General features: G+C 41.7%; 1 protein-coding gene across 9 annotated transcripts in view; it reads right to left on the bottom strand.

The window, feature by feature from the left end:
- Positions 1-22,637, bottom strand: part of MAGI2 (membrane associated guanylate kinase, WW and PDZ domain containing 2) — a 1,106,753-nt gene that overhangs the window by 13,366 nt on the left and 1,070,750 nt on the right. For 8 of the 9 annotated variants that reach the window (XM_042859399.2, XM_065554827.1, XM_065554858.1 and 5 more), the window contains one exon: positions 10,910-11,048. In XM_042859399.2, coding sequence (XP_042715333.2) covers positions 10,910-11,048 — 139 coding nt within the window. Of the gene's footprint in view, positions 1-5,699; positions 5,789-10,909; positions 11,049-22,637 lie in introns of all 9 variants that reach the window. The other variant, XM_065555069.1, reaches the window with a different exon arrangement.

Genomic DNA, 22,637 nt, shown 5'->3' with positions numbered 1-22,637 from the left:
GGGGTTACTGGATTCCTTCCTGTCACATGGCTGAGCTGGGTGAGGCTATAAAAGGAAAGAGGAAGTTAGTGCAGAAGAGGTTATTGTAGAGGAAGGAACTCTGTGAACTCTCTCCTCCCAGCTGACTAGGTCTTAGTTGGTTATTACCCAGTAATTGGAGTTGAGTTGTTCTGGCTTTGAGTTTGTGTCTTGGAAATACAGCAAGCAAATACAACAATATTTTTCCTTACAGACTGGGTGAGTCTAGATGCCAGTTTGTGTGACCAAACCACGGATAAAAGCTCCAGGGTAGGTTTGTCATGTATTTTATTTACTGTAATTTAGCTGTGATTATATACACTTCATACGGTACTAGCAAATCTACTGTAGCATATTATGTAAAAATAATTAAGGCTTAGTAACAAGAGAACTCACTGTACAGCACTCTTATTAAAACTCTGCTCAGATGTGGAAACGGACTGCCAATTTTGATATGAATGATGATGTGTGTGGATTAGTGAGGTTCTACTTTAATAATAAATAATAATAATAATAATAATATAATAACTAATAATACTTAGACTTTAATTAGAATTTTTCATCTTTAAAGTGTTTTTGAGCATTAATTCATCTTCACAACACACCCACGAGGTATGTAAGTAAATATTATCTAACCTGCCTCACCCATCTGTAAAATGGGGATGAGTGTTTTAAGTAACTTGGTCAAGGTCACAGAGGCAGTCGGAGCTGCTCTTTTGACTTTGGAATTCATCTTCCAGGAGTTGTACATTCAAAAAATAAAGGCTTTATAGCAGTTCTCTGGAAGATCAGACATACTGCCACAAAACCCATGAAAATGTTCCTCATCTCGCTGTCTCTCCAAATGGCATTTTATGCTTTCAGTTCTGTAGCGAAAGATACAAAATACCAATATAAAAGGGCAATAAATCTTTAAAAATATAAAATTTGCTGTTACATAAGTCAGACAATAAATACCTTTCGTTTTCCCAACTGAAGAATGTTCTCCTCTCTCATCAACTGCTACATATTTGTTAAATGCTATGGATTTGTTTATAAAACACATTTTAATACTGAATTTTGTCCTTGAATAGTTTTTACCCATAGGTCTAAGAACTGATAGAACCTTTCGGAGCTCATATTCAAATTGCCTGATGGTTTTAGGCCAATTTTATTAACCAGTATTTTGATTCATTTAGTTAGTCCCTCTTTTTTCCACACCACAAGTTCCTGAAATTAAGTTGGTGTTGCTAGAAATAAGAGGATGGCTATTGGGAATGCAGCATGAATATGAATGAATGTTCTCAATTCAGTCAAGGTGATCGCATAAGGAAAGGGCACTGTTTCAAAATGACCCTATTGATTTTTGCTTCTCCCATCGTTGTCTGATATATGGGACAGTTCAAGTTCCCAATACCATTCAACACTGAGCTCTAGAGATTTATAAGACAGGCATTTCAAAAGAATGAACTGGATTATCTGATTAGTACTCTCAACAGGCATGGGTATCTGATGTAACCGTACGAGTCAAGACTCATTAGCCAAGTACTATGCAAATGTAACAACTTCTAAACATGTAAAGAACTAGACACATGCAGTCCTCAGGTGGTTGAAGACACCTGTGGTGTTTAGCTTTGTGCTCACAGGCAGCCAAACACACAGCATAGCTTCCTAATTTTGTCATGTATTACACAATGGATAATTCAGGGCTCACCACTTTAAAAAAAAAAAAAGGCACACTGAGGATCAGAAGCCCCCAACATATATATCTAGGGTAGGTGTAACTTGACTTTGATGTGCTTTCCATATCAAATTCAAGCTCGTGGGTGTCCCCTTCAAGGCCCATCACTGTTCAATCCTGCTCACGTCTCAGATCTTGTCTCCTGCCGTTCCTCCTTCTGCTCCTTTGCTCTGTCTTTGCTTCCCTTCTGTCTACTCCATTTATCTCCTTCTCCCATGCTTGTCCTCTTTGCCTGCTTTTTGTGCTGCCCAGCCTTCCTAGAACGGCCTCCCTGCAACCACTCTCTCATTGCAAGTCCTTCTTAAAACTCGCCACCTATGCCGTAGCTGTCTGGTTTCTATGTATGTTACTTGGGTCTATATACTGCATAGTGGCTCAGTGCTGCTTATCTGGTTATTCAAATGCACGGTGTTTTTTAAAAGGGATGCTGGTCAGCAAAATCCAGGGGAAAAAAGCATATCAAGCCATTTTCCCCCCTAAGATTCAAAATACTTTGTGATGCATAGGCATACACTTTAACATTACATGTAGTCACTAGAGCAGTTTTTAATCACTTGGACATTTACTTACTTGACTTTTTTGGTATTTGTAGGGCAGAGGTCACCAGCCGGTCGATCGCAATCGACTGGTCGATCCTGGAGCCTCTGCCAGTCGATCGTGGTCTCCGGCCGCTAAAAGTCCGGTGGCGCAGCGGGGCTAAGGCAGGCTCCCTGCCTGCCCTGGCCATGCGCTGCTCCCAGAAGCGGCCAGCACACCCCCGAGGCCCTGGGGGAGAGACAGAGGCAGAGGTCTCCGTGCGCTGCTCCTGCCTGAAAGCACTGCCCCCGCAGCTCCCATTGGCCGGGAGTGGGGAACTGCAGCCAATGGGAGTTGCGGGGGCTGTGCCTTCAGAGAGGGGCAGCGTATGGAACCACGTGCTGCCCCCCCACAGGGGCTGCAGGGGCATGATGGCCACTTCCAAGAGTGGCGTAGGCCCGGGGCAAGCAGGGAGCCTGCCTTAGCCCCACTGCGCCACTGACCGGGAGCCACCTGAGGTAAGTGCTGCCCGGCAGGAACCTGCACCCTTCCTGCACCCCAGCCCTGAGCCCCCTCCCAGAGCCAGCACCCCTTATCCCCTCCTGCACCCCAAGCTCCTGCCCCAGCCCAGTGAAAGTGAGGGAGGGTGGGGGAGAGCGAGCAGAGTGGGGCCTCGGGGAAGAGGTGGGGCCTCAGGGAAGGGGTGGGGTAGATGCTGGGTTGCACTTAAATTCAAAAAGTGATCTTGTGCATAAAAAGGTTGGAGACCACTGTTGTAGGGCATCAGGGCAGCTGATCTTATAATTACACATGCAGTAAGAAAAGTCCAGGAAATTTACTTGTTATGAGCTTTAGATTTCACTGTTAAAGCAAGTCAGTGATTCAGCTCAATTTTACTAAGCAAGCAATTTTTGATGAGCCCCAAAAATACTGTATTCAATAAGAATTTTTTTTTCAAATAAATATAAAGCTATTATCTTGGCTATTAATGTTAAATTAATAACAGGGAGGAGGGATAGCTCAGTGGTTTGACATTGGCCTGCTAAACCCAGGGTTGTGAGTTCAATCCTTGAGCGGGCCATTTAGGAATCTAGGGCAAAAATTTGTCAGGGATGGTACTTGGTCCTGCTGTGAAGGCAGGGGACTGGACTCAATGACCTCTCAAGGGCCCTTCTAGTTCTATGAGATAGGTATATCTCCATATTAAATTTTAAAAAAAGTTCATTAGGCTAGTAGAAATGTGCAAGCTGAAATATCCTGAATATAGAAACTGAAAAGACAGGTGGATTTTAAGAAATAGTTTAAGTGAAATACTAATTACATTAAAATAAATAGCAGTACTTTCTTAGTTAATTTCCACAGCAAGCTTTCTGCTTCTAAGACGGTCAGTTGATATCACACCTTGTTGCTTTTTGAAGGGACTGAGTAAATGAAGGACTAGGCAATGGAACCCTATCCCTTGTCTGAATATAGGTCAAGACAGAAGTGATTGGAAGTTGTTACCACCTAATGGCTATTCAGGGACTATGTGAACTGTGCTGGTAGCTTCAGTTCACTTTCATTTTCATAGACTTACAGATTCTAAGAGCAGAAGGGACCACTGTGATCATCCCGTCTAGCCTCCTGTATAGCAGAGGCCATAGAACTTCCCCAAAAGAATTCCTAGAGCAGAGCTTTTATAAATTATTTTCAGGAAGTTTTAAAAACCTATGTGTTATAGAAGCTGAAAATTCCATCCAACAAAGTTTTTTATGTTGATGACTGACACCCTGTCTCTGTCAAGTTTTGACTCCAAGAAAAGTTCTAATAAGGCCAAATAATAATTAGAACATCGGCAACCATAGCTGAGTTACTGAGTGCTACTGAATTAAGAAACACTGATAGAGGATGCCAACATCTACCAGTTTTAGGAGGGAAAAACGTTCCTTCCCATGTTTCTTAACCTAAAGCAACAAAAAGTAATTTGTGTGTGTGACACTGCAAAGTCATGGTTATATGAGATAGTATTCATTGTGGAGCCAAGGTCACCTAACTCACTCTATTTGTGAATATAGATTTACCAGATGAATCTGATATAGCTATGTAGTGCAGCTCTCTGTCTGCATGATCTCGCCTCTCAGTATCTTGAAAGATGACCTGTACTGTCTTTGCCAATGAGCATGAAGCGGAAGTGAGGTGAGATAACAGATTGTGTGAAATGATACAGCTCTGATTTCCACACTACTAAGAAATTAATTCCCTTACTGAGACCCCTCAATACTGCCTCAGACGTTCAAACAAATCTGAGAACTGGATACAAATGTAAAATCTGTTAGTACAATGGTTTTCAAAGGGCCTCTAAAACTGTGTCAGCAAAATATATGGGTATATCAGTTTGTAGATGCAAAGTCACATTTGGGGACACAAACTGGATAACTGCATTTGCAAAGGACAATAGGATGGGTAACTGATCTGCATGCACAATAACAGACTACTGCACTTCACAACCCCTCACCCCAAATGAGACTGCAAATTTTGTGAGAACATTGTTAGAGGATCTGAAATGTTGGCCATGTACAGTATTTGGAGGAGATTTTCAAAGGCCCAAATGGCAGTGTGGCACCTTTGGAAATCTCCCTCTTTGTTCCCAACCTTTCTGCTTGAAGTGTTTTAGATTGTTCTGCTAGTAGGCCACAGTTTTAATGAAAATATTACGTTGTACAAAGTTATTATGTGAGAGACTTCCATAACTGTTAAATGTACCAGCAGAGATTACTTTTGAGATTTCTCTGATGACCACAATCAATATGAACCAGGAAAAATAAATGTTTCCTTTCAGGTATCATTTCTGGGCTGTGACTATATATTATGCATTTGGTAACTTTGAACAAACCATGCAGTAAGACCTGCTTTATGAAGGAAATAACTTGAAACTGAGTGCAAAGCTGTGCCGTCTGAATCAGTATTTTTTTGGGGGGGAAATTTTACTACAGAATGTTGCAACAAAAGCACAGCAACATTATTTTAGGTCAAGATATAACTTCCATCTTCAAATTAACAGTATTTTGGGGAGCCAAGTACCATCAGAAAGGGGTAAAACTATGGCATCGGCTTCTAAGTACTTTAGTTACTCTTCTAGGAAAGTTGTCGTTATAGCGTAAATCTTTGTTACAAATACAAGAGGATACCTTCTCAGAGGGACATAGCCGGGCTTCTCCCACTAGCAGCAGTGGAAGTTACAGGGCTACACTCCCATCTAGGAAATGAAAATATATTCTTAAGGATCTAAAATAGATAGGCATTCGCTTTAGTTGATTAGATTCTCAGCTATTAAGAACAGTCCAATATAATAGGAGCCTCTGAACAAGCTAGCGTGTAAGAAAAAGTAGGAAAAGCCTCAGTTAAAACAGTTGCGTGAAACAAAAGCATATTAGAGAATGATAATATACATGCAGAGTTTACAAACCGTGTCTTTAGGGTGGCCCAATAAGTAGAAATATGGGGACCCATGCTTGTCACTTTTCATGCACATGGAGAGACTGGAAGGTACCATTCCTAAAGGAAGGGGAGGAACAGCCTAGGACCAATCATTAGAATTAACAGAACCAGTGACAAAGATATATTACTATTGTTAGAACAAAGAATCCTTAGTAAGTTTAGAACAGCTAAGTAAAAAGCTTATAAATACAGGAAAAAGACTTTCTCTAAAGCCAAGACTAACAAGCATGCAGTAAGTCATCATATTAGTGAAAGATCAAGGTACTATACATATATATTTGGGAAGCAGATTCTGCTGAACTGTGGAAGACATCTTGAGGTGCTTTTTAAAGGAGCTGTAACTCATAAAATTGAAGGGTTTTATTAAATTCCAAAATCATAAAGAAAATTCCTTCATATCAAAAATCTTTGTATTGGTATCAGCTCTGTCATTTTCAGTGTTAGTCACTGTGGCTGTGCTGAAACTCAAACAGCTGAGCTTCCCCAGGGCTTCTTGAAAAATGAGTCTCTGCTAATTCCAGCATTTGTGTATACTGAAACTTTACATTGTAACTAAATTACAAAAACCTCTCTTCCTTAAATAACTAGCAATGCACTAAGGCCCTGATTCTGCAAAGATTTAGGCATGTAGGTCCCACTTCCAAGCATGTTATTATGTCATGTTTGGCAAGATAGATGCCTAAAAATGCAGACTACTTTTCAAAAGGCTGCAGAATTGGTTTTTAAGCAAAGTCATATCAGGAAAAAATCTTTTGTTTGAATTCATGAATTACAGCTTGTAACAAGCTCTTGAAATCACCAGGAAATTAAAACACACAGGAAAAACATAAAGTGTGTCAATGAAGGTTGCTTTAAGAAGTGGCTTGGACCCGCTAGGAACTTGTCCCATTAAATATTTCCACTGCTCTCAGACTGATTAACTGCTAGGAATGAGGTGTCTAGGTAGCACTTCCAGGACATGCATATGGTGGTGTGTGCTGCGAGTAACTGGGAGGCAGGAAGGGGATTAGAAGTTCTGGTCAGAGAAACAATCCTGCTGGAAGCTGGAAAAATAGGATCTCTAACACCGGAGGAAATAAGGCCAATGCTGATCACATGAGAGAAGAAAAAATCTGAATTTGAGTAACAGTCATGCCTCATTTATTAGTTTTTATAAATAATTATGTTCATAACTCTAACTGCAGAAAAGAATGGGCAACTGATTGCTTGCGGCCATGAAGGAAAAAGGATAGTTGTGACCCAGTATCTCTAATCAGTGATTGAAGGAAACCTGAGAGCGGCTTCAGTTAACTCTCAGTATGGAAGGGATGGCGATCTCCTTGGCATGGAAATATAAATATCGTGCTACTACATGGTCCATAGATAAATAATGACACAGCACATCACTGGGGCTGCAGTGTCAATAAAGAGCAGATAATGAGTCCCTAGGAGATGTGATTCAGCTCGGCCTATAAAGCTGAGCTTTGTAGGAGAGGATGGGTCCATGGGAAGAAATAACTGAAACTAAAATGGTGGGTAGCTCCTTCTCCTATCAATAGGGACCTACCAAATTCATGGTCCACTTTGGTCAATTTCATGGTCATAGGATTTTAAAAATTGTAAATTTCATTATTTCAGTTATTTAAGTCTGAAATTTCATGGTGCTGTAATTGTAGGGATCCTGACCAAAAAAGGAGTTATGGGAGGTTGCAAGGTTATTGTAGGGGGGGGTTGCGGTACCACTCCCCTTACTTCTGCGCTGCTGCTGGTGGCAGGACTGCCTTCAGAGATGGGCAGCGGTGGCTGCTGGCAGAGTGCCCAGCTCTGAAGGCAGAGCCACTGCCAACAGCACCACAGAAGTAAGGATGGCCTGGTATGGAATTTCCGCCTTTATTTCTGTGCTGCTGCCTCAGTCAGCGGCCGCCCAGCTCTGAAGGCAGCAGCGCAGAAGTAAGGGTAGCATGGTATGGTATTGGCACCCTTATGTCTGTGCTGTTGCTGGTAGGGTGCTGCCTTCAGAGCTGAGCATCTGACCAATAGCTGCCGCTCTTCAGCCACCCAGCTCTGTAGGCAGCAGAGAAGTAAGGGTGGCAATATCGCAATCCCCCTGAAACTCCCTTTTGGGCCAGAACCCCCAATTTGAGAAACGCTGGTCTCCCCTGTGAAATCTGTACAGTATGGGGTAAAAGCACAAAAAGACCAGATTTAAGGGGGGAGGGAGGAGGGAGACCAGATTTCACGGGCCATGACACATTTTTCATGGCTGTGAATTTGGTAGGGCCCTACCTATAAACCACAACCACATGTCCTGACACTTTTACCAGGTGAGAAGATGAGGTAAAAATTTCTCAGTATGAACTTCTTAGCTGATCTCAATTGAAGTCGGACGGATACTAACGCTAATGTTTTCAGAAGAGAAAGGGGCAGTAGCTGGGAGACTTACACTGGTATTAATGGGAGTGACACCACAAAATATTGAGGATAAAGTTAACTTTTAATTTAAAACTGTAATATTTATATTATTTATTTTGATTTCTCTAAACCCCTAGTATATTATTTATAAGAACACATAAAAAGGGTCAATGTAATCCACCCTCCCAACCCATTTCAAATGAAACCCTTCCTTCCCCAAGCACATCCCCCCCAAATCATTTTCTTTTATATAATTGCATGTATTGAAGCAGGTGATGTAACTCGGCATAGTTGGGTTGACTTTAGCAGAGCTATACTGAGTTGATCATCTGACCCTTAATTTTTTCACATAATGCTCTCATCTTTTTATTAAATGTTCTCTTCTTTCGCAGAAGACATTCTTATCATTGTTAATTTTAATTTTTTCTGGACTGAAAGCCGCTTTGACTGGTATCAGTTAGGCTCCTATTATGCCTTGGTTTCAAAAATTTTTTGTCTTTTGTACGTAGTACAAATCTCTCATTCTGCTAAAAACACAATGGTCCTATAAATCAAAAAGGATCTTCCTCATGTAAGGCAAACCCAGAATTTTCAAGACTAAGTCAAGAGACTTGAATGTCATTGATTCACAGACTGCAATACCCACCAGTCTTCCTAGAAGAGGCAGGTTTCTTGACACTATGATGACTTTAGGCTATTAAGAAACATTTCTTTTCTCAATATCTACTGGCAAAAACAGAGTTGCTGTTTTATTTTAATGAAAAAAGTCTCTTTAGTCTTGTTACTATGCAACAACACATTCTTGGTTCAAAAACAGTAACCTTTTTACTGGTTAGTTTTGATGTCCTCAGGACCACATTGTCCTCAAGTGTCCACATTTTCTTTGGGGTCATTTTTACCATCATTTGGAAAAAACATTTCTTTTTCTGGGGTTTTCTTAACTACTCCTGAGGTGGCACAATGGCTAGACAGACGTTCTTCACAACTGGCTGACTTAGTGCGTTTAATAGTGCCCACTGCAATGCTTAGTATGGGGATGACTAATTAGTACGGAAAATGTAGAAATTGACCTGAGCCTTTAATCAAACCTAAATCTAACAATTTTGAGAGCTCAAATAGATTTTTTTTTATTTAAAAATACTTTACATTTTCCTATCTTTGTAATTCCTGGTTCTGTCTGGAAATGACACTGTAAATGCCAAAATACCACTAGAAAGGGTGAGGGTATTTTTGGACCAACTGGTGTCAGGAGGTAATGTAAGTCTCATGAAAAAGCCTTTTCTTTTGAAATTTCAGGTCCTATTCTATATATTTTAGTGGTTCAGATACTTTTCAGAAAAGTATCTGAAATTCTGATTGCTTAGCCAAACCCCCTCACCTCACCTCATATTTTACTTATTTTATAATTACAAAGGCTTTGGTTATTTTAAATTCTTGTTTCTTCAGGTTAAGGTTCATTCTGAACTTTCTACTATTTATTTTACAGAATTTATCATAATGTATCATCAGTCCTTGCCCGCACCCTATGTCTTGCTGAGGCGTTTCAGTTATACATTTCTAGAGTGTTAGGGCTTTTAGCTATCGTGTTCCTTGTCTTGGAATTGTTATACTTTACTTGTAGATACTATAGTGGACTACAACAGATCTTTAAAACTGATTGTAAGGCTAAACTTTGCTTATCACAGCTATTATCTTATTATTTATTTTCTTAAAGCTCTGGGATTTTATTAAGGGGTCTATATAAGTCTGCAGTTCTTACGTTTTTCTGCATTGTATGTAATAGTTCTTATCATACATACATATTGGTGGTAATGACTTCAGAGGAATCACTATGGACCAGAGGGAAAGAAAATTAATTTGTAAAGCTCTGTAAGGACTTAAATCCTGCAAATACTTATGAACAGGGTTAACTTTACTACTCTGAGTAGACCCATGGATTTTTTACGGTGTTAAATTTAAGCATGAGTAAATGTTTGCAGGATTTGGGGCTAAATGTGCATTGATATATTCACATACATTTCAAGATATCACTAAATACATACTTATATAACATACACCATTGCAGTCTGTCAGGTAACGAATATGTTTCAATATGGCTTGAAATTATACACACGTTTTAAAAGCCTTTTAAAAAGTTGGAACAGAAAAAATTCCAAGGAAATACAAACACAAAACAAAATTTAAAAATAAGATTAAAGGGTTCTATTACCACTTCCAAAAGAGCAAATGCTGTCTCTTTATTCAGAATTGACTTTTATTATGTCATCCATGTAAATTCTTGGTTGTCTGATAAATGAGAAAGCTTAAGAAATAAATTATAAAATGAACACTACAGGCTCACGCTTGCACAACTGAAGTCAGTGGGAGTTTTGCCATTAAACTGATGGGAGTGGGATCAGCCCCTATGACTCCAAATGTACAGAGAAATACCAATAGAAGTGTATTAGAAGGGATTGTTTTATCAAGCAAGATTATAAGAATGCATCAGCAACTCCTAGCACACTCAGAGATGCCGCTAAAGAGTTCAAAGTGCTCCTACCAGTAGATATATTTTAAGTATTGCCTGTACAGGGTTGGCATAGCTGAAAATGATGTGTTCATATCTTCCGCACCAGTACAAGAAAGCACTTAAGCATGCTCATAAGTCCACCCATATTCAGGAAAGCACGTAAGTATGTGCTTAAGTGCTGTGATCTAAATGTGTAATTGATACTTAGTATACAATAAATGTAATTTTAATACACACACACACACAGAGAGAGAGAGAGAAAAATAATGAAAACCCACCATATTCTGGAACCTGGCCTGTTCCGCGCTTTAACAAAAGCCGAACTCTCCTGCCACCAGACTTGATTAGCTCTATTGCTCTGGCATGTGTCATGTCCCTTGTACTTTCCCCATTGATTTCAATTATTTGATCCCCCACCTGTCAGGTAAGAAAAATATCAAATCAGGCAAAAATTGCAATAAAATGAACATTTAAAAAAATAGGCATATTCAGTGGATCACAGGTTTCCTGAATGACAGCCAGACACATCCAGGTACATTTGTTCCGATCTATCTGAAGGACAGTATCAACAGACTAAATAACCTGCAGAATGGATTCTGAGTATGGAATATTATATTGCTCATCTTTTGTTAAAATTAATGTATTGTGGTTGTAACATGTCTCATGCCTTCTATACAAAAAAGGTTTTTTTGACTGCTTGATGTGCTGGAGTCACTGGAAACTTTTCCATCTCTTCTGTGTTTTACTGGATTGATTATCACTGAAAGCAGTACTGTATTGGCTTTGCTGTTGTCACATAGGACCCTGAAGTTAATGGTATAGACACACTGGCCTATCAGTGATGATATCAAAATCATGTTAAGTGAGCATCATCCCATTTTAAAGTACCATTTGAAGCGCTAATATTAAGTAAATTAGGAAAGTTTGGCGTCCCAAGCTAATTCTTTCGTAGGTTAAATAGAAACATCATGGTGCTTGTGAGATCATATATTGAATTGTGCATTCATAAAAAACTGCCCTGCTCTTTCTAAATGATGGACTAGTATAGTCTAATGAACCGAGAACTATAGTGGGACCAACAAACTACTGAGTTCTAATTCTAGCTCTGTTGCCACTGATTTGCCATTTGACTGATGTCCACAGTCAGGTTCATTATTATTTCTGTCAGCCTTTGTTTCCTTTTCCATAAAATGGGGCGATTTACTTACCAGCTGCACAAGAGGTGTTGTAAGGATTAATTTGCTCATGTTTGTATGTTCTTTTGAAGCAGTTGGTAGGGTTACCATTCGTCCGGATTTACCCGGACATGTCCTCCTTTTGTGTGCTAAAAATAGCGTCCGGGGGGAATTTGTGAAGCACTCACAATGTCCGGGATTTCCCCCTCCCCCGGCTGGGAGGGCTGCAGGAAAGTCCCGGGCTGGACTCCAGAGCAGCTTCCTCCTCCCACCCCCCCTCCCTGCATTCTGAGCCGGCCGGCAGCTCCTCCTGCAGCCCGGTCCCGCAGCCCTGTGCAGGGCCAGGGACCGGGTTTTGTGTTTTGCAGGGGAGCTCAGCCATGTGTCCGGCTGGCACAGAGCCCAACACCCTGTTCTGAGCAGCAGGGTAAGGAGGGGCAGGAGAAGGGACAGGGAGGTTCTGGGGGGGCTTTTGGAGGGGAGTGGAGAAAGTTTTGGGCAGTCAGGGTACAGGTAGGGGGTAGGGTCCTGGGGGGCAGTTGGGGGGGGGGGTCTTAGGAAGGGGCAGTTAGGGGACAAGGAACAGGGAGTCTTAGGTAGGGGGTGGGGTTCTGGAGGGCAGTTAGGAGCAGGGGTCCCAGGAGGGGGCAGTCAGGGGACAAGGAGCGGGGGGTAGGGGGCTGGGAGTTCTGGGGGGGAGCTGTCAGGGGGCAGGAGTGGGGAGAGGGATCGGAGCAGTCAGGGGACAGGGAGCAGAGGGGTTTAGATGGGTTGGGAGTTCTGGGGGGGCTGTCAGGGGGTGGGGAGTGGTTGGATGGGGCGTGGGAGTCCCAGGGGTCTGTCTGGGGGTGGGGGTGTGGATAAGGGTTGGGGCAGTCAGGGGACAAGAGGCAAGGAGGCTTAGATAGGGAGTGGAGTCCCGGGGGGCAGTTAGGGGCAGGGGTCCCAGGAGGGGGCAGTCAGGGGACAAGGAACGGGGGGAGGGTTGGGGGTTCTGGGGGGGCGGGAAGTGGGAGGGGCAGGGGCGGGGCTAGGGCGGGGCTCCTCCCGTCCTCTTTTTTGCTTGCTGAAATATGGTAACCCTAAGTTGGGTTATTTAAGAATTAGTTTTATTAAAGGAATCTGTCACTACTCAAAATTGAAACGTGGATACAAATTGGTATACATTTCACAGCAGTTTCTAAGACCTTAGTTTTTCTTTTGCATGTGGTATATTAATCATATATGTTAGCCATAATGGGGAAACTATAAGAGATTCATACCTTGGGTTTAATTCAGTTAAGTGGATACTTATCTAACTTCTGAAAATCTTGAGGCTGCTAAATTGGTGTAGGGCTCTGTGTTTTGGCCCAGGCCTGATGCTCTCTGGCTGGCTACCAGCAGCTCAGTTTTTTTAGCTTCAGCTGCCTTGAATGGATCTAATATCAAGTCCTGCCTGTCCTGATGTTTGCTGCCTTAAAGTGGTACAGACACAGGACCTGCAAGCTTCTGCAGCTCCTCTTCCCTTTTGCTTGTCCCTGTTCCCATTATGCAAGGGGTAGTGGGACTGAGGAAAGCCAGAGACAGCGAGGGACCGACCAGACGGCTAAGCAAACTGACCAAATGCTAGAGAGTAAGCGGGTCTGATGGCTATGCAGCAGCACACTCATTAATGCAGGATCAGGTTCCCAAAGGTTTCTGCCTATCACTTTTATCTTGTGTTCGTATGAGTAACACTCTGCACCAGCTCTCAGCAGTATCAAATCTTTTCCGCATTTTACAGCCTAAAGTACATCACATGTAAAAATAAGTATTTGAATATTGTATATGTACAGTTCACACCCCTTTGTAATATGTCTGATCCATAGCCACTTGCAGTCCCCACACTCCTGTCACCCTCCCAGTTTTGGTACCTATTTGAGTCTGCTACCACTGTCTTACTGAGAAGAGCTGACTTTCGCAGAGACTTCACATCTTCTCAATGATTAGGGGAGAGATTGCTTTCAGCCATATCTGGTCAGCATGGGAGAAATTGGTAGGGAAAGTGTATATAAAAGCAAATCTGCTGTGGTTCATGCAATGCAATTACACAGCCTCCCCCTCATTTTGCAGGACAGTTATATCAACAATGTGGCTAAGCGACCGGTCGGTGAGCACGCTATTAGCAGCACATCAGCCCTTTCGTTAATATTTTGCAGCTGTGCTGAAGAAACCACCAATTCATTTTGCCTGTAACCAAACTCCAAAATGCAGCACTGGATGATATCGGAAGGAGCAGTGGCAATATAAACAAGATGCAGTTGCTGAAGATCAGCGACTCAGGAAGAATCACTAGGAAAACAGCGGTGTAGGTTAAACAATAGTATTTATCAGTGCTAGGACAGCTTGTCTGCTTTGTTGTAGCTCAACAGGATCAGAACTCTATTTACCTGCATCTAGAGCCTTCTCACAGTGGGAGGTACTTGACTGCTGGTCATGTGTATCTAATTTTAAAGTGACTGTACCAAATGTATTGTAGGGAGGAATACAGAGAGACTATGAAGACTGTATGATGTCATGCCCTGAGCAGAGAAGTGCCAGTGCAGATACAACGGAGGAGGTGTTTTTAAAACTCCTTGATTAAAACCCTTTGTAGGTAGGCACTCAGGAAAATTATGGTTCAGAATACAGTCCTTCTTGTAAAGCCCATAGCAACTCCTCTGCACTCCTGAGTGGACAGAGATTTTAATCCATTTTAATATGGAAAAAGGTTAAGTTAATATCATATTCTCCCCCTGCCCCCCGCTGGTTGCCCTTGTTTTGGTCTCATTGGCCATATTGAAGAAAATAACTTGCTATTAAAATAACCTTTTATATGTTTAATGGATTAAAATATTTCTTTCAACATAGGCAGCAAATAGCTGAGTCACTACGGAGTTTTCAACTTGTTTTAAAATATAAAAGAATGTGAAAATAACATGTGATGTTTTAAAAGGGCCAAAATCCTAGTCCAACTAATTAACATCTCAAGGGGAAATTGGTCCCTTTTGTTGGGGCACTTGGGCCAGATTTTCAAGAGAGCTCAGTTCTCCTTTAGGCACCTAAATGAAGTGGCCAGGTTTTAAAGCATGCTCATCGCCCAGCAGTTCCTATTGAGAGCAAAGGAAAGTGCTGCAGGCAGAATGCCTTTGAACATCTGGCCACTTCATTTAGGGGCTGAACGGGAGCTGTCTGAAAATCTGACCATTATTGTAAAGTGGCATTTCTGCAAAAGTCAGCTGTCTCTCAGGAAGGCATGAGACCTCAGCCACAGAGCAACCATTTTCCACTTGGAGGTCTTAAAAATGTATACAAAGTTTATAGGGTAATGTACCAACATTGCCATTGTACATTTAGTCACTCTGGCCCAGATCCACATAGGTATTTAAGCACCTAACTCCCATGCTTAGGTGCCTATGTCCAAGTTTTAGCCTCCACTTGGAGTCACAAAACTCCCGCTTGGCTGCTGCCTAACCCTGAAAACACCTAAACTCACTCAGTGCCTAAGTTTTTGCAGTAGAAGTTCCCTAGCTGCCAGAGTTTCTGCCTCTGGGTATGTGCACTGTTGCCTCACTCAAGGCACTCAGGCATCTATTTCCTGCCTAACCCCAGAGTGATCCATGAACCAGGAAATGTTCATTTCACCCCTGGGGCCCAATTGGGTAGGTTGCCTCTTAGCACGCCTGCTGGATTTTCTAGGTGCCTACAAGTTAGGCATTGTGACAATCAGCATTGCCATGCCTCAGGCCTGGTCTGCACTACACAGTTAGGTTGATGTAAGGCAGCGTACATTGACCTAATTATGTCAGTGTACACACTGACACACCTGTTGCAGAGGTAAGGAGGCAGTGGGCTGGCTGGCTGCCCCCAGAAGTTGATGTTATACGGGGGAAATGGAGTGCTGCAGACTGGTCCGTCCCTATCAACAAGCCACAGGAGGAGGGTTGGGCCAGTTTGGTACCCACAGAAGATGTGCATGGAGGGAGGAATCTCACATGAGAAGACTTCTCAAGGCCGTGGGAGAGACAGGGCCTGCAGGAGTAAAGGTTATTTTCTGTGTTTATTATGTGAGGCCTGTGAAGAAAGGAGTGGTGTTAAGTGGGAAAGGCATAAAATGATCTGGATAGTCCCTAAATGGTTTAGATAAACATCCCCACCTTTCTGGATGCTTATCTGAACCAAACCTCAAATCCCTGGAGAATTAGCATCTGGTACTAACATGTCGTGTTGGTGTAATTTTTTGTGTGGCAGACCGCAAGAGCACTTGCACCCCAATCCCCAGTTTTCAAAGGCACAGATAGCATGCAGGGTTTGGAGAATGTAGCCCTTGGAATTCAATATTTTGGCCTCATAAAGCCACAGATTGTGGCTTCCAATCTTTTACATTAATTTTTTTCTTTAAGAACAGCTTCACAAGGGATCTGCATGCAGAGTTATAATGAAAGCAGCCCATCTGATGGCTGTTTGATGGCCTATGTGAAATGAGTTAGTGGTCTCATTCCAGTTCCCAGCAGGCAAGCATTGCAGCACAATAACCACCCCCGCAATTGGCACTAACAGTGATTTGTAACCTTCTTGGCAGTCTCAACAAAAAGGACAAGGCATGAATGAGTTATTTTCCCCTCCCTCAGAATATTCCCACCAGTTTAAGGATGACACCCATTGGCAGGTCACTGTGGGAAGCTTGCATGGCTGCTGCCTGTGCTGTACTTATTCTGTGGAAATGCAGTCTCCAGGGCTAAGAATCTGGAAACTTTCATAAGCATTAATTTTATGTGATGTTTCTTTTTTAAAAGAATGTAGCTCTAGCAGAATTTTTAGCACTAGTCGAGATAAATACCTATCAGAATCCACTAATTTATCTATTGACATGATTAAATTAATGAACAAAATGCTACTGTACTGTATTCCAATAATGTTTAAGCATAAAAATAAACATTATTCATTTTTCCTGGCATATTAATTTATTGAATGTACTTATGAAACTAGTGTGCATGGGGGAGAGTCGTCCCTAAAAAAAATTCTGTTTCAGTTCAAGTTAATTCATATTCTCCATCCATGCATAAAAACAACTGAGCTATGAAATTGGGCAGCATGTTTTCTGGCAATAATGAGAAGATAATATTCCTATGGAGTATTTAAGCGACATCACTATTGATAGGTTAATTAGAAATAAAAATGTGAAGCTTTCTTAAGTCATTAGAATAAAGAGCCTCCAGCATGTGACTTTTGTTACACACTTTTTGAACTATCCTTATTTTATACTTAAGTAATTAATACTTGTCTTGTGAATAGAAGCCAACCAGCACGTACAATCAGAATTTTAAACATGTTCAGCACAAGGAGACAATGTACATAGCTGCTATGTGGCAAAAAAGGATGTTTGTGTTTTTATATATTTTGAAACTATTCACACCAGCCTACCTTAAACTTGCCTCAGCTACTATGCAATTCTTGAATAAATATGTCTGTGTCATTAGAGGTGCAGAGTTTCCCTGCTGCACAGAAATGACTGTAATTGCATGTGCAGGCTTTCAATCTATGTTAAATAGGGAAATCTAGTGGTAAAAGCAGCCCCTGATGACTTTTTGCAGAGGGCATTACTGTCTGCCATCTTATTAATGCATTGTATAATTAAACCTCTTGAAAGAGACTAATTATCTTCAGAAAAATACCAGCCCCCACTTATATGGGCATTATATTTTACAATTGAAACATGTTTTTAACATTATTTATTATGGCATACATTTCTTCTCATTTAAACTGAAAGACTAAGGACTTGTCCACACTGGGAAATTTACTAGAGTAGCTATTCTGGAATAGATCTTTTTCAGTAAGGCTTGGTCTACACTACCCCCCCTAATTCGAACTAAGGTACGCAACTTCAGCTACGTGAATAACGTAGCTGAAGTTCGAAGTACCTTATTTCGAATTAGTTCAAACTTACCTTGGTCCACACTCGGCAGGCAGGCTCCCCCGTCGACTCCGCGGTACTCCTCTCGGCGAGCTGGAGTACCGCAGTCGACGGCGAGCACTTCCGGGTTCGACTTATCGCGTCCAGACTAGACGCGATAAGTCGAACCCAGAAGTTCGATTTCCAGCCGTCGAACTTGCCGGTAAGTGTAGCCAAGGCCTAAGTGTAGACAATAAACTCCTTACTTCACTGCCTGGAGGTCGGCATGGAATAGTCAGATGCTGTGCAAGCTTGCTCACAGCAGGGTGGTGTTGCTGCATCAAAAACATTTGAGCAAAGTTATCAGAGGTACCCAGTTACAGTGTAGGTTATGATGTGGACTGGACTGAGACCCTCAGAATAATTTCATACGTAAGCAGGAATGTACTTTTTTGGGAGGAATGGATGACAACATGCGTGTCCTCACCTCTCCATCTTTCAGCAGATACTTGGGAGGGAGGAAAAGAGGAAGGCAGCAAAGTAGGGTGTCTGAGGCTGCTGCCTTGAGAAGCACTAATTCTGTCTTCCTTCTGCTGACAATCAGCTACTGAAGTGGGCAGAGAAAAGGCTGCAACAGTGGGCATTGCTCTACCTCCTGGGCAGGCATGAAGTTGCTCAGTGCTTGGTCCCAACAAGTTCATATGCGCAGATAAGAGGGAGTCCAAGGGGGCAGGGAGGGATCTGAGCTAGCTGCAAAAAAGAAATGGAGCCTTAGCCCACTACCGAGCAACAGCTCCAGCTTTTACTCTCTACTCACCCTCCATAGAGGTTCAGGTACAGGGGAGGGGAGCCATTGAGGACCACAAGCTAGTGTAAGGGGAGGGAAAATCTTGGGGGAAGGGAGTTTGGGGAACACAAGCTTGGGGTGAGGAAAGCTGAGGGGAAAATTGAAGGCGTAATGGGGTGTATGCGGCGGAGGGACAGTTGTCAGGACAAGGAGAATTTTGTCAAGAGAAACTGGAAATTGGAAGGAGGAATGAGTGAGTGTGTCTGAGAAGACTGAGGTGTTCATGGATAGTGGTGGTGGGGTTATGAAATGGGGTTCGTACTGCTGAAGGGCCTTGGGAGAAGACCAGAGCAGCTCAGGGTACGCTGAAGGTCTACGTGTGCTCGCCAACTTTGCTGGCAAAATTGCACTGCTGCCCATAAACTAAGCCGAATTTGGCTTTCAAAGTTGAAAGGCTAGTTCATTCTCTAACTGTACTTAATGGACATACTTTTAAAATTATTTTAACAGAGTAACATGATATAATGTTAGTAGGATGTAGTAGAGCCTTTCACCTCCATGTCATGTATCCAAACCCACAGAGACTGTTAGGCCCTGGCTACATTAGAGACCTTACAGTAGCACAGCTGTACCAATGCAGCGGCGCCACTGTAAGTTCTCCCATGTAGCTCCTCTATGCCGATGGGAGAGAGCTCTCCCATTGAAATAATTAAACCATCTCCAACCAGCAGTCGTAGCTATGTTGGTGGGAGAGTGTCTCCTGCTGACATAGCACTGTCCACCCAGGCAGTTCTGTTGGTGTAACTTATGTCACTCAGAGGGGTGGTTTTTTCATACCCCTGAGTGACATAAGTTATACCAACAAAAGTGCTAGTGTAGACACAGCCTTAGTAAATGAAAGTTTTCTGATAACTGTCTGGTGTTCTCAATCCTGTTTTCAATGGACAAGTCATCTCAGTCTAGTTCCCATTAGATAATCATTGGAACCATGGTTAGAAAGACTACATAAAGGCCAAACACTGAATGCATATGGAGACAGAAACCCTCTGGTCACTCCTATAGGTTCTCTCTCCAACTCAGGGTTGAGGCAGTGTGAGAAATTTTGCAGAGATGCTGCTCAGGCTGTACCTGTTCTAGGGTAGAGGATTTCAGTCATCAGGCCTGCTATTTGGCATCTTTCCTGAGCAATATTTTAAAAAATACTCTTCATGTTATGCATAATTTCCTAAAGTTTATGCTAATTCACATCACGCATCAGGAAATCTTTATAATTCTCCTAGAAAATGCAGGTTTAAGTACAGTATCTGCCTGACATTTTATTTGTAAAATTGTACATTAAACCATATTAAGCAGATATTAACTCAACATTCTTTTCCTTATCTGGTTACAAGGAGTTTGTTATTAGTCACAGAGTTATAAAGATGTTTGTAATGAGTGAAGCTGAACACATTTCTGAGAGAATGAAGTTAATCACATTTATGAATGAAGTATTTTTTTTTGCTTACTTTTCCACAAATGATCTCTATAAAATGTATTCAGCTTTTGAGAATGATGCTGTCATATGGCTCACTTGTGGCTAATTCTCTCATGATTTATTAAGCCTTCATACTGCTGAAATATATTTAATATCCTAGAGAAACTCATTTTACATTTCTTTGCTGTATATACACATTTTTTGTCTATGTGTCAATACAAACTTCCTTGGGTATTGCCATTTGTACTAAAATAGCATGCTGGCTCACTATGCTCTGGGCTAGCATGCAGCTAATATGCTTGAATATCCCAACCTAATTCCCAGAATTCTGATCAATCACACCCCAATCTCTCTACAAGCAAGGCTGGATAGTGATGGATGAAGTAAGGACTTGGCATTTGAATGAAAGTGCCCCAGGGGGACTGACAATTCAGAGAGAAAGGGCAGCTGAATGTTGGTCTGTACCACTAGGGTAGCCTACAAATCACTAGATAATGGCAGCAACTAAAGAATGTGCTGTCTTAGTGTATTTCTTTGTCATGATGTTTCTGAAAATCATTAAAAACTGCTTTCTATGTGGGTAATTTATAAAGAGAAATAGAAGATGCACATCAAGGTATAATGTGAGCCACATAGCCAAGTATAATACAGAATTAAAAATAACAGCAAGTGCAACATATAGAAACAAATAATAACTAGTTCTTATGTAGCATCTCCAAGTGCTATACAAAGCAGGAAAGTATTATCCCCATTTTACAGATGGGGAAACTGAGAGGTGAAGGGACTTGTCCAAGGATGCTGGTGGCAACATCATGAATAAAATGCAGGTCTCCTGAGTCCCAGTCTACTGCACTATCTACTAGGCCATGTAGTCTATTGCTGTGCACAAGGGACATTCTTGCCATAACAAAGACTAAGGCACTTCCATGAAATTGCAGATTTAGGTAATTCAAAATCAAATCCAGACATTCAGTAAAATGGGGGAAGAGGTGAAATTACTAAAATGGGAGGGGAGAATTACTATTTCAAATATTTTTATAGCAACAACACAGCCATTGAAGAGCGCTGGCAAACTTTCACCTGCTCTCCTCACACAATTTTTGCATATCTTATAAAATTTGGTTTTCTATAGTATCTTTCATACTAAATGTATGTCAAAAGGATTTACAAACCAATGGGTCAGATACAAGACAGCATATTCTGCTTTCAGTTACATCGCTGTAAATCTGGAGTAAATTTAGTGTGCTTTATCGACTTTGGCACAGGTAATCTATGTATGTCTAAGCAAATACAGCAGCTGTTATAAACAACAGTAGCAGGCAAGTGGAAAGCAAAAAGGCATCTTCTACTAGGACTGGTTGAAAATTTTCTGTTGAAACTTTTTTTTTTTCAATAGAAAATTGAGCTTTCAATTAAATGAATATTTTTGCAAAAACACAAACACAAACATTTCAATGCAGAAATGATGAACAGGTGCTCAGTGGAGTTGTAGTTCACGTGCCTCATGCCTCCATTCTCCAACCTGGGCTGCATTCCCCAGCCAGACTACATCTCCCATAATGCACTGTTGGAGGGGAGACTGGGTTGCATCTTGGGAAATGTAATCTGGTCTGGGATTCTGGTCCCTAGAGGGGAATAGGGGCGTAAGGCACCACAGCAGCAATTTTTAATTGAAATTTTCAGTTTTCGGTTTTAGACATTTTTTGCCAAAAAGTTGCAATTTTCTTCAGGGAAATAAAACACCATTTTTTGACCAGTTCTGCGCTTCTCAGTCTTGTAAAGTGCTGAGTGCTGCAAAAGTACATAGCATGGTGCAGGACTGGGCACAAAGAATGTTAGGTTCCTGAGAGTAAATATACTTCATAGACAACACAGAGCCTTTGATATCTTGCCACTTGTTGAGTTCAGTTACATTATTTCCCCCCTCTTCCAGGCAGTACTTTAAATTGTTTCATCTCCTCTGTGTTCTTAGTGTATCTTTCATAAGTGAATGTCTCACATCGCCTCGCTAATGCTTTCAGTTCCATCAGCCTTGTACACTCAGCTTTCTTAGTTTATTTATTGCTACCGAGTCAATTGACCCAGCCATTGACCTCACCTGTGTAGGATTTTCACATCCTCCGAACCTTTGTAGTGCTTTCTCACCTTCTTCCCTCTGTTTTCTTTTTTTATGTATTTGCTAAATAGACTCCAAAACAACAGGTCCTGAAGCATATTGCACTTTTCATACTTTGCAAGCCCTCAACTTTGACAAGTTTTTTTCCATTTCCCACACCTCTTTTCCATGCTTTGATTTCAGAGACACAGTGCCAAATTGTCCGCTACCCAGGAACTACCTGCACAGGGGAGAGGAAGCTCCTGGAGGTTCACCTTGTGAAGATTTTGTCCTATTGTTCCTATTTATGTTTTTTTTCCCCTGCACTTGCATTCTGAGTGAGCAGGGGATGAGACCCACCCATAGGATAGTTGCTGAATAGTGTGGAGGTCGGGTTCACTACACTTGCTCATGATAGCACAGTTCACTTGCCTCAGCCTTGCTCATGACAGAGTCCCAGCAGCTACTCAAGAAACATGACATGTAAAGTAAAGGTTATTCTGAACATGAAGGGATAACTTGCTTGAAATATTATTGTCTGGGTCAGAAATATTTTCTACCAGAAAATCCCTGCATATCTCCAGG

The sequence above is a fragment of the Chrysemys picta genome, chromosome 1 (genome assembly GCF_011386835.1).
Source record: "Chrysemys picta bellii isolate R12L10 chromosome 1, ASM1138683v2, whole genome shotgun sequence".
Lineage (NCBI taxonomy): Eukaryota > Metazoa > Chordata > Testudines > Emydidae > Chrysemys > Chrysemys picta.
Note: the sequence above shows the minus strand (reverse complement) of the source record. Positions and strands in the feature narration are given on the sequence as shown.